At 42.3% G+C, this 12,998-nt stretch overlaps 1 protein-coding gene across 3 annotated transcripts in view; it reads right to left on the minus strand.

The window, feature by feature from the left end:
- The window catches only part of FAR2 (fatty acyl-CoA reductase 2), a 42,350-nt gene that overhangs the window by 16,298 nt on the left and 13,054 nt on the right, over window positions 1-12,998 (minus strand). For all 3 annotated transcript variants that reach the window (XM_029954234.1, XM_029954233.1, XM_029954235.1), the window contains exons 2-3: window positions 11,464-11,639; window positions 7,980-8,159 (exon numbers count right to left, since the gene is read on the minus strand). In XM_029954234.1, the coding sequence (XP_029810094.1) occupies window positions 7,980-8,159; window positions 11,464-11,639 (356 nt within the window). The remainder of the gene's footprint in view (window positions 1-7,979; window positions 8,160-11,463; window positions 11,640-12,998) is intronic.

Genomic DNA, 12,998 nt, shown 5'->3' on the forward strand with positions numbered 1-12,998 from the left:
AGTGTGCCTCTGTCCAAATCCTGCGTGCTGAATGGGCTCTTTGTTCTGTGCTGCGCAGCCCAGCCTCACCCGTCGAATCCTGTTTTCTCCCATGTAGATCGATAAACTCACAGCGACGCAATCTACTACTTTATTATGCTTGATCTCAAATGATCACCAATTCCTTCCTCGCCAGCCAGTTCAGGAGCACATGTGTGAGCCCCGGGCACGCCCAGCAGCATGGCACGTGCGGGATTCACAGAGTCGAGAGGCTCACTTGGTGGTGTCCAGTTAACACCTAGTGCACCGATCTTGCAACCCTCAGCTTTTCGCTTTTAAAATTCCAGTCAATGCCTCAACAAATAAAAGCAATTACATTTGGCAGGCTTACAATCTGTTTTAGCAAATCTATGAAATGCATTTTGAAGCTGTATTTGCAGTCTCTGATAACGACTTGGTAATTATTTCCAGAGATTTCCCATGAATTCTGAAGTGCTCTAGTAACTATGAATAGCCTGTCAAGTGGAGTGATTATAGTACGTGGAAGCTGCTTTAATAGAGTGATTATTGAATACCTGTACTTACAGAAAGATATGTATCATGAGTAACTGAGTTGCCATGACATCAACCTAATCTCTTTTTTAAAGATGTGAGAACCATTTTGATGATCCCAAAGTCTATCTGCACTTCTCAAAGAAAGCAATAAAGTCATCATCAATTAAACATTTAATGTTTCTCCTAACTGGCAGGCGATTTGGTTAAGCATTTGATATAATACAGTTTTTAAAAATTAGGCTCCCTAAGGGGTATCTGGGTGGCTCAGCCAGTTAAGCGCCAACTCTTGGTTTCAGCTCAGGTCATGATCTCCTGGTTCGTGAGATGCAGCCCCGCACTGTCAGTGCAGAGCCTGCTTGGAACTCTCTCTCTCCCTCTCTCTCTCTGCCCCTCCTGCCGTCAGCTTCTCTCAAAATAAATACACTTAAACCAAATTCCTAAGTATGCAAGTGTGATTCTTATAATCAATGTGTTTGGCACATTTATTTCTGTCTTAAAGGACTGAACTCCGTCATACTATCTTGATTGTAGGAAAACCTTAGCTCTTACTGCTTTGCTCCCATGACAGAGTTTTGAGCATTTAAGATGTGCCTATGCCAAGACTTCAGACACACAACTCTCAATTTTGATACCTCTGATTGGACATTGGAGTGTCTATGATGTTTTGCTTTTCCTTGCTTTGCTGGTATTAGGGCTGCATGTTTGCTAGATACTCAAATGCCTTTTGATTTAATTTGAATTGGGAGAGGTCAGGAAGTTCCCAGAATAAAAACAACTCCAAATACTTAGGAGAACAGAAGATTTCCAATTAGATGGCCGCCTGAGGGTTGGGACAGAGCGTGTGGGATGATGCAGGCACCTCTCCATCTTAGGTTAATGTTATCTTTACCTCATCTTGCTTGGTGGTCAACAGTGGATTAACTGACCTAAGACCAATTTCTTTCACCTGCAAACATACACAGACTACCAAAACCAGGTCAGAGGAAATATAGCCTGATTCCAAGAAGGTTGTAAGAAAACATCAGAACCCAGCCGTGCACCAGGTTTACATGTCACCTGGCTGGCACCCGCTGTTGTCACTAACGTTAGTGTGCGTGGAAAGGGTGACGCTTAGAGGCTTTCCCAAGCTTGGTGAGTTAGCTTATCTCAGAAAATGTTGGTTCTATACATTTCTAAGAACACAACTGCAGAAGAAGTGGCAGTGCTCTGTGAATGGCCTCCCCAGCGCTCCCTGTATTCCAGGGCATTAGCTTTCTATTCTATAGCATCGATCTTTTTACTTGTGAAAAAGGGCAATAATCCCATCTGTTCTAAATTTTCAGGTTATCATGAGAACAAACACCAACATTCACAACTGCACTTAAAGCTATTTGATAAAACAAAATGAGCCAATAAACCGAAGGCATATTTATTTTTGGTAAAACAACCAAGGAGCATATATCTACAAAGGTAATAGCTGGTTTGAAAATATCTTTTCTTGGGTGCCTGGGTGCCTCAGTCAGTTAAGCATCTGACTCTTGACGCCGGGGCGGGTCATGATCTCACGGTTCCTGAGATGGAGCTCGGTGCCGGACTCTGCGCTGACACTATGAGCCTGCTTTGGATTCCCCTTTCCCTCCCTCTCTGCCCCTCCCCTGCTAGTGCTCGCGCGAGTGCGCGCGCTCTCTCTCTCTCAAAAATAAATAAATTAAAAAGATAATAACTTTTGTTTTCTAATTTTAAAACATTTTTTAAATATTTCTAAGAGAGAGAGGGTAAGAGTGCATAAGTGGGGGAGGGGCAGAAAGAGAGGGGCACAGAGGGTCAGAAGCAGGTTCTGAGCCATCAGACAGCAGAGAGCCTGATGCGGGGCTTGAACTCACGAACCCTGAGATCATGACCAGACGCTTAAATGACTGAGCCACCCAGGTGCCCCAAAATAACTTTTCTAATAGAGCCAAACAACCCATTGCCTATTTCACACAGGCAATTCCTGGGTTCAAAGTGGACATGGGTATAACAAGCAGACAAATGCATTAGGGACCTATAATCAGTTCATGCTCTTTACCAAAGTCTGATTTGCTGCTGGTTGTTCTCAATTTGTTTTTAAAATAGTAAATAAAATGGCACAGAAAAAGACACTCTATAAATAAAAGTACATTTCTAAAATTAACCAGGGGTGCCTGGGTGGCTCAGTCAGTTAAGCATCCGACTTTGGCTCAGGTCATGATCTCACAGTTTGTGGGTTTGAGCCCCGTATTGGGCTCTGTGCAGACAGCTCAGAGCCTGGAGCCTGCTTCAGATTCTGTGTCTCCCTCTCTCTCTCTGCATGTCCCCTGCTCACGCTCTGTCTCTCTCTGTCTCAAAAATAAATACACATTTAAAAAAATTTAAAAAATCATAAATAAAATTAACCAAATGCTCTTCAGCGTACCTAAGATGTTTTGAACCCATGGGTCTTATATTCTAAACTTTTATTTAAATTGCTGGGGCGCCTGGGTGGCTCAGTAGGTTGAGCATCTGACTCTTGATTTCGGCTCAAGTCACAATCTCGCAGTTCGTGAGTTCAAGCCCTGTCAGGTTCCAGGCTGTTAGTGCAGACCCTGCATAGGATTCTCTCTCTCTCTCTCGCTCTCTCTCTCCCTCCCTCCCTCCCACCCTCTTCCTCCTTCCCTCCATCACTCTCTCTGCCTCCTCCCTCTTTCAAAATAAATAAACTTACCATGAGATCATGCCCTGAGCCAAAGTCAGATGCTTAACCAACTGAACCACCCAAGTGCCCCGATAAACATCTACTTAAATTGCTTCAAAAGAAGCAAAAATTATTGCTCTCAGAAAGCAACGTACCTACACTTTCCTTTAAATATTTCTATCTTTTGGGGGGGCTTGAGACTTACTGACTCATTCTCCTACTATCAGTGATTTCAGAGTTGAGTGCTCGGAGAACAAGCAAGAGGAACGTGCACGTTCCTTCCGGGTGTCTCAGCGCCGCAGGGCGGGACGGCGGCGGCGCGTCAGGTCAGGTGTCTGCGGCCTCATTGTTCATCCTCCCTCTCGTCCCACAACCATATTAACGTTCCTAACGCCCACGTCTTCAAAGTCTGGTTTTGATTAAAACAAAACAGAACAAACAAAATCCAAAGCCAACCCCAGGAGTGTGCTCACACCCCCACGCTGTCCTTCAGTGGATCCCGTCGCCTACAGAATTAAACGCTGTCCCCTACGCGGTACTCACACCTCCGGGAGACCCAGCCGTCTTCCCGGCTTGACCGCCAACGGCTTCCCTACAGGCAACACAAACCTGCGGCCCAAGTGGACCGACTGCCAAATCCCAGACAGGTCCCTGTTTCCTGCTCCGGCGGCCGCGCCTGGTGTGTGTCCTCATCTCTCCTACCCACAGTGCGCCTCCTCTCCCGAGTCGGTGTCCTGTCCCCGCCTGTCTTTATGGAGCCTTTCGTCCTCCGCCAACTCTATCCAACTTAGTATGTCCCACTTCCCCTGCCACACTCCATATATAATTCCACCCGGTTCTATCTGGTGTTTTATCATGAGCTCCATGAGAGCACAGTCTGTATTTTAAGGAAGCACCTTTTAATCTCTCACACTGCCAAGTGTGTGGGTGTATGGAAAAGACTGCGGCCATGTGACCAGAATCATGTGGCCGTGGAGAAAAATGGTGTCCCTGTAACTTATTAGCTGAGAGACTTTTGAAGAGTGACTTAGCCTTTCTGAACTTTTGTTCCTGTATCAGCACAGCAGCAATGATACTATCAACCCTACGATACTGTGGTAAGGAACTGAATGTCTGTGAAAGTGTCTTTACTCAAAATAATTGCTCAGTGATGATTCATAAAGGTCCTTCCCTTCTTAATGCATATTTACTAGACTGATTTAAGTATGCTAAATAGAGCAGTAAATATTCATAGATCCACTTTTCTAGTTCCTGACTCCAGTTATTCTAAGTTTTTATATAGGTGCAAAAATCCTTTTCTTCTGTCTTCCCGATGAGATGGTAACTTGGCCAGAAAAATGCAGAGAGCACCAATCCCAAGCCCTATCTTTTCTGGTCAGTTATGTGCATTTTTATAATAATCATTGTAGGGGCACCTGGGTGGCTCAGTTGGTTAAGTATTCAACTCTTGATTTCTGCTCAGGTCATGATCTCATAGTTAGTGAGATCAAGCCCTGCATTAGTGCAGAGTCTGTTTGGGATTCTCTCTGCCTCTCTCTCAGTCCCTCCCTGGGGCTTGCTCTCGCTCTCTCAAAATAAATAAATAAATAAATACTCTTAAACAGGTAAATAAACGTTCTACTTAAGCTGTTACCCTGGAAAACTGGAGTTTCATTGGCAATCCCTGATCCAACCAGGCACAGGAGTTTCTAAAGGTAAATATCACCAACTTTAGAAGCTAGAAATGCAAAGACAGGGAGATAGATGTGTCCGAACCGTGGCACAATTCCACGACCAAATGCATGCGGCAGTTGGCACAAGGGAGGAGGACGCTGGCAGGCGGAAGCATTAGGAGAGTTTGCTACTTAACACTGGGTAACGGCCATGCTTGTCATACTAATAAGAAGCATCAGCTCCTACTTTACTATTCAAATGTGGCTGGGGCGCCTGGGTGGCTCAGTCAGGTTAAGCGTCCAACTCTTGGTTTCAGCTTCAGGTCATGATCTCAAGGTCATGAGAGACAGCCCCACATTGCACTTGGTGCTGAGTGTGGAGCCTGCTTACTATTCTCTCTGTCCTCTCCCTCTGGCCCTCCCCTGCCTGCACATACCGGCAATCTCTCTGTCTTAAAATAAAGAAACTTTTTTAAAAAAGAAGAGGGGCGCCTGGGTGGCTCAGTCGGTTAAACCTCCGGCTTCGGCTCAGGTCATGATCTCACATTCATGGGGTCAAGCCCTGCGTCGGGCTCTGTGCTGACAGCTCAGAGCCTGGAGCCTGCTTCAGATTCTGTGTCTCCCTCTCTCTCTGCCCTTCCCCTCTCTCTGTCTCAAAAATAAATAAAACATTAAAAAAATGAAAGAAAAAAAGGAAGAGAAAATGGGCTGTCAGAAATAGGGATAAGATATGGGCAGGTAGGTATTTTCCACACAGGACCACACATCCCCAGGTATAAGCCTGCTGTGGAATTCTGCCATCTATTCTCACGTTTGTCTAAATGGGCAAACAAGCAAACGCACATCAGCCAGGACAGTGTGAACAATGGTCGTCTCATTCCATCAATAAAATTTCACTCATTCAGCAAATATTTGAGTCCCTACCAAGAGCTGGCAATGAAAGCAAAAAGAAACAAGAGACATTCTCTTCCTATGTGAAACTCACTGTGCAAGAGAGAACGTAGACACACAACCAGCTATTTCGAATGACCTGTGTCAGAGCAATGGGGGACAATGGCAGCTCCATAGGAGGCCACCTCAGTGCAACGGCTTCCCGGGGACAGCTCTGAATTCTGAGTCGGAATGAATCAGGGAAGCAGAGGTGGAAGAAGTTTCTAGAAACAGAACCAATAGAAGCTAAGGCAGAGAGGTATGAGGGAGAGGACGGATTCCTTCAGTGTGGCTGCGGCACAAGTGTGAGGGAAGGCCGACGGAGGCGATGCCAGACAGGGGGTCCTGGGTGTAAGACTGTGAGTGAATCACGTGTGGTTGTGACCTTTCCCTGTTGTTTTTTTTAAACTAAAACCAAAACCTTGGTTCTTTAACTGCATGCAAAATGTATTCCGTGGAGACAAAATTTATTTCATTTTTAGTTCTGGTTGGCTGTCTATTTTAAAAAATAGTTATACTCTTTGGAGAACGGTACCTGATAGAGAGACATACATTTTGTACAAGTGTCAATTACAGTTGGATCACAAATCAGGTAGCAATTACCTGCCTTTACCAGGGGGTATATGCTGGGGACTGATGGAAAGCACTGAACACCTAGAGAGAAATCAGCTCCTCTTCTGGGAGATGAGTTTATTCTTGTTTGAAATCTAGGAGTATAGAGTGTCTAGACACAGCTTGGGAGGGATAAGGTGCTGTGGAGTTCCTGGAGGGGCCCCTTAACGACCGTGGCAAACTCTGCGAGACGGTCCGTGTTGCCTCAGAGCGCGCTGGGAGGCGGAGTGAGCCTCCGGCGCCGGGCAGAGGAGCGCGGCATCCAAGCAGGTCTGCCCCTCTCCCGGGCGCACGGGGTACGGGGTACCAAGCACCGCGTTGGGCCAGAGACGGCACCGTAAGAGGGCGGCTCACTGACCAACAATTCGATTCTGTCTGAAAATGCTCTAGGCTCGGGGCGTCTTTCCCCCAGCTGTCCTGACAAGCTCTGGACTCAAGGTGCCTTCGTACCAGTTAAGCAAATCATCGCTCCTCAGGGACTTCAGGTAACCTCCGGGTCCTTCGGATGACTTTCATTCTTCTTTGTCCCGGATATTTTAAAATGACAGGTAAAAATATCTATTCTCAGAGCTGTAGGAGATAAAAACGTTTGCCCTGAAGGGAATGAACTCTTGATTTAGCTAAGCTTCATTTTAGAAAGTATATCTTAAATAGAAATACAGTATTATATGAAATTAAAATCTGACAAATTTCACTGTGAACTAAACTATTTTCTCTGCTGTATTACTTTTTTGCAGTTTTTTTTTTAAAACAAGGTAAACTTGGTAAATTGGACAGAAGACTGAAGATACAGAGAACAAAAATGTACTTATTCTGAGACCATGGTCAAGTCCTAAGAAGAAAGTGGCTCCTGTTAGCGGGTGAGAAGAGGAAAATGCTAGACCACTATTTTTCCTTCTCTTTAAAAACATTTTTTTTTAGTTTATTGTCTATATTTTTCCTTCTCAATAGGACAATAAGGAAAAGTGTACCTGGGTCTAATAGACCAAGAAACTGACAGTTTCTGCCAGACCGGGGAGGATTTCTGCTTACCTATTAGTTCTTTATTAACCTTTCGATTAACTGCTGTTAAACATTCTGCACAACTGCTTTACATAACTCAATTTATCATCGCTACAGAGTGGGCATTTATTAGCCCCATTTCACAGATAAGGAACTAAGGCTCAGAGAGGCCAAGCAACTCACTTGAGGTCACACAGATATAAAGCTGCAGAACCCCTGTGGGTCTGACTCCAAAACCGTTCTTCTGCACTTTCATACTGGATGCTCTACTTTTCTCCAGGGACTGTGCGAGCTCATTAAGAAGTGAGCCTCTGTGGAAAGTATTCCCATGTACCTCTTGCAATCCTAAAATATTTAACAAAACTTTTCTGTGGGATTTTTCTATGCCTGGTCTCCCTCTGCCCTGGGAATGACAGGAATCACAGGGCCAAAGTAGCGAAAACTAGCACCTTTTCAAAGCACACAGTCTCAGGGATGCCCCACTTTGTTACCTCATTAATGAATGACTCTGAAGAATCAGAGAGAACAGCAATCTGGCCCCTTCTTCACACCCCCAACCCTCGTCTGACCCAACTTACTCCATGGAATCGATGAGTTGTTTTGGCTCCACAGGGCATGGATAGATGACCTCATCGATGTGCTTCAGGTTACAATTTGAAAAGGCAGTGGAGATATGTATGAAGGCTTCAAGCTTTGGCATCTGACTGGCCATAAGTAGGAGCTGCTGGGTGGCAGTGACATTAAGTTGCACCGCATGCCTGCAGAAGATGAAGCAGAAGAAAGGACAATGAGGCACCCAGCATCCTACCTTTCTGGAACCGTACCTACTCCAATAACTTGCATGTCCATCTGACTTCTGTGGCTGCACCAAAGGACCAGGAGGATGGGACTCCTGCATGGCTCAGTCAGTTAAGCATCTGACTTCGGCTCAGGTCATGATCTCACAGTTCATGGGTTTGAGCCCCGTGGTGGGCTCTGTGCGGACAGCTCAGAGTCTGGAGCCTGTCTTCGGATTCTATGTCTCCCTCTCTCCCTGCCCCTCCCCACTCATGCTTTGTCTCTCCCCATCTCTCAAAAATAAATAAAACACTAAAAGAAAAGAAAGGACCAAGAAGAAAAGTATGAGTCATGGCTACACAGTTATGTGATGCCTGGAATGTGCTATATGTTGATTATGCATACTGTGCACATAAACCAATTAGGGAAGCGTGCATAGTGCATGTAGAGATCACTTGGTTCTAAATCAGCTGGAAGGGGGGAAAATCATAATCCTCTAAATTTGTAAAGGGGCTTCTCAAGCAGCCATTAAAAATATAAAAAATACATAAACTGAGCATTTGACTTAAGAAGCTGGAAAATGCAAATAAATTGTAGAGGAGCAACAGTAGATATAGAATGAGAAATATACAGGGCACCTGGGTGGCTCAGTCAGTTCAGTGTCTGACTTCAGCTCAGGTCATGATCGCCAGGTCTGTGAGTTCGAGCCCTGCGTCGGGCTCTGTGCTGACAGCTCAGAGCCTGGAGCCTGCTTCAGATCTGTGTCTCCCTCTCTCTTCCACTCCCTGCTCATGCCTTTGTCTCTCTCTTGCTCTCAAAAGTAAATAAACATTTAAAAAAAATTTTAAAAAGAATGAGAAATATGCATTTCTATTGCAAAGGTCTGGCTCAGACATAAAAACTGATGTCAAAATCCTGAATTTTAGGGGCACCTGGGTGGCTCAGTCGGTTGAGCATCTGGCTTCAGCTCAGGTCGTGATCTCATAGGGTTCCTGGGTTTGAGCCCTGTGTCAGGCTCTGTGCTCACAGCTAGCTCAGAGCCTGGAGCCTGCTTCAGATTCTGTGTCTCCCTCTCTCTCTGACCCTCCCCTCCTTGTGCTGTTGCTCTCTGTCTCTCAAAAATAAATTAAAAACATTAAAAAAATTTGTTTTAAATCCTGAATTTTAGCTAACAGAACACAGTTTTATAAACACAGTATGTGGTGACAATGAAATAGTTCCTTCTAGAAATGGTATGGCTTATTATCTAACTAAAAAAAGAAAAACTAAATGATCCTCTATATGTATTTTGAAAAGTTTTAAAATGACATCCAATATCCATTTCCAATTTAATTTTTAAAATTCACTAAAAGAAGAATAAAATAATTAAACTATATGTATTTCACTTTGCTAGCTTGTATCTTGCTTCATGGTAAAAAATTAGTAACGCTGCTTTGAAAGTCAGGGCCAAGACGGATGCATATCATCACTACTACTAGATATTGTTCTGAACTTCCACCTTGTGATTACAAGAAGAAAATAAAATTAATAGATATAAAAATTGTAAAGGCAGTCACAAAAATTGTTGTCAGATTACATAATTGTATTTCTGAAAAACAAACAAAAGAGCTAAAATAACTATCCTGGGATATGCAATCATTAATTCAGTAAGGTGTCCATTATGAAAGTTACGTAAATGGAAAAAACTTGGACAATAAAATGGAAGAAAGGCACAGATTCAGAACCAAACATTTGAAAAATATATCAAGTGAATAATAAATGAATAGACTATATAAAGAAAAGTAAAAAACTCTATGGAGGGTCTCAAAAATTGAATAAACAATATATTGTTCTTGATAGGAAGAATGAATGGCTTAAAGATGTCAAGTTTTTCTAAATTAGTTGACATAGTCAAGATAGCCCTAATCAAAATCCCAACTTTTTAAGAACTCAGAAAAGTTATTCTAAGTTGAATCAAGAAGTATAGCAGATGAGAATAGTAAAGAAAATTCTTTAAAAGGAGAACAATGTGCATATACTTGTCTAATAAAATAACGTAGTATTGGAAGAGAAACCTAATTAATGGAACAAAATAAGGAATTCAACAATGCAAATTTAGTATAAGAGTTTCATTTTAAATAAAGTGTAAAAGCAAATCATTTAATAAATGCTGCTTAAGAAGGGGCCATCTGTTAGAAATGTTTTCAAAAGCTACTCTACATTCACACCCACACAACTTTTCTTTTTATAGAATTTTCTTATTTCTCTTTACAGGCAAATGAACTTTAAATGGGTCAAAGACTTAAACGTGACTATGAAGCAATAAAAATTCCAGAAAAAATTATGAACAACTGCATAAATAATAAAAATAGCTGAGGGCAAATGATAAACTGTTAAAATATTTTGAGCCTTATAAAACACAAAAAATTAATATGCTAAATCTTCCAAGAAGTCTTAAAATTAGCAGGAGAAAAATGTTTGAATAGTAAAACAGGCAAAGAACATGAATAGGCATTTCACAAAAGAATAAAATACCAATCAGCATTTCAATATCTTCAACTTTTTAAATTATCAATGAAATAAAAATCAAAATATGCAGTGGCATTTCCATTGTATTGGCCACATTAAAAATAATTAAAGGATTCCCATACAGTACGACTGTGGGTCTCAGAAAATGAGCATTCATGTGCACAGGGACAATGTGAATCAGTAACTCCTCTTTGGAAAACAATTTATCATTACATGCCAACACCTAAACTGTTTTTAACCTGGACACATCTAGTACATCTCTAATAATTTTATTTCTGGACATTTACACAAAGTAAAACACACAATGCTTTACAAAATACAAGTACAGACATGTTCATTGAAGAGTTTTTTTTATAATAGTGAAAAATTAGAACAATTCCAAAATATCCACTAAAGCAGAACTGGCCAAGTATATTATATACATGGACAATGGAATGTCATGTAGTCATTAGATATTATAAAAGAATATGTATTGACAATAAAAGACATCCAAAAGTAGAATTGAGCAAGTTGCTAAAACATTATCGATATGATGCCATTATGTTTTGGCGAATTTGAACATAAATCTATTTTATATGGATGCGTAAAGAAAAGTTGGAATGCATCCTCTCCATAATATTAAATGGTTGTCTCCAGATGATTAGGTTTTTGGAGACGTTTTACTTTGTATTTTTTTTTCATTGAGAAGATATTTTTAAGAGAGCCCACAGAGGAACTCCCCCACGCACATGTGCACACACACGTGCACACACACACGCCGCGCGAGGGAGAACGTACCTCAGAGGGTCGTCAAAGCGCACAGTGGCCGCGCAGTGGAAGATAATGTCCGTGCAGGAGAGAAGCTCCTGCATGTCCTCCTTGCTGATGGCGAAGTCATTCTGATTGAGATCTGCATAGATCGCTCTGATCTTCTCATGCACATTTGGACAAACTTCTTTGACCTTTTCGAACAGCTAAAACATAAACGTAAATCAATATGCAGAGACCGGCATCACCATCACGTTGTTCCCGTTTTCGCTGACATGTTTCATGATCTTCCCCAAACCTGGTTTTATTTGTAACATCACTCAAAGAAGGCACTGACTCAAGAGCCATTTGTTTTCTTTCATGCGATTCGGTCAGCCTCGTACACTTTCCGCTCCTCTTAATTTGATAAACATTCAGAAAATCAGCTCTAATTACCAGTAAGGAGTATATTTTGAACTTTTCCTGCAGGGGGACGGAGTGACAGTAAGTCATCCGTATCCTGCCCCGTCCTCTTACCCCTACAAGGCAGCTTCGTGTTTACATGCGGTGACTGTATCCATGTTGGGCTGGCAAATGTGGTTTTCAGTGCAAAATTACCAGGCTTTACCAACCAAAGTCTGTAAAGGCAGTAAAGGCTGCCTTCACCACGTCTTACGGGCACAAGTTCAAAACAACTTGGTTAACTGGCCCAGATGAACAAGATGTCTTAGCAGCACAAACATAATTAGAAAACAACAAATGAAGCAATTTTTTAATGGCGAAAACAAGTAAAACTTTTATATAATCTCATTCTAATATCAATGGCAGTTATTGTCTGGTAAGACAATTACATGAGCCTTTGTACCTTTTATAGGATTTTAATTGATTTCTTAATATTCGAAGTTATTTATTATAAAGGGAAAAGGAACGAGCCCTGGAAGTTTTAGCTTTTATTAGAATTACTCAGACGGCAAGTATCTCCTGTCCCCTCCACACAGAAGTCCTGAGTTAAACTGGTATTTTCCATTTTCTCAGCAAGTACGATTTTAATAAAATGGCCTTTGTTTCAACCTATTCTGGTAAAATGAAATTTCACTGCAGGATTGGTATGGTATGTGAACAGTGAGGAAACGTAAGGCTAAGTGTTTAAAAAGGTTAGGAGCAGAGAAAATTAGTCTGTGGTTTTAATCATAATACAGTAGCAGAGACCATCCTCTGCTTTCCTTCAGCCCAAAAGAATGTTTTCATCTATTCTTTGATCTTGAGTAGCAGGTTTCTGTTCTCCATTGGAGATCTACCCTAGGCTTTTTTAATTGGGTAAGAAGGACTTGATCTTAGGTAGTCAAAGCAATCAGGTCTCATCTGAATCAGGCGAGACCACATTCAGTTTTCTAGGCATGCAAGATGGTTTGGCGTTGATCTGGCTACATTTCAGGGATGAGAGAGGCAAAAAAAAAAAAATACCCTTCCATGCTGCTCGGCCATCTTGGCCCCTTCTCAGGCATGACCTGCCCTTCTGGGAATCCAGGGAAGGTGACTAGGGAAGAAAGTCAAATCCACAACCTGGCCTGGCAAGTTAATGAACT

This window comes from Suricata suricatta, chromosome 10 (genome assembly GCF_006229205.1).
Source record: "Suricata suricatta isolate VVHF042 chromosome 10, meerkat_22Aug2017_6uvM2_HiC, whole genome shotgun sequence".
Lineage (NCBI taxonomy): Eukaryota > Metazoa > Chordata > Mammalia > Carnivora > Herpestidae > Suricata > Suricata suricatta.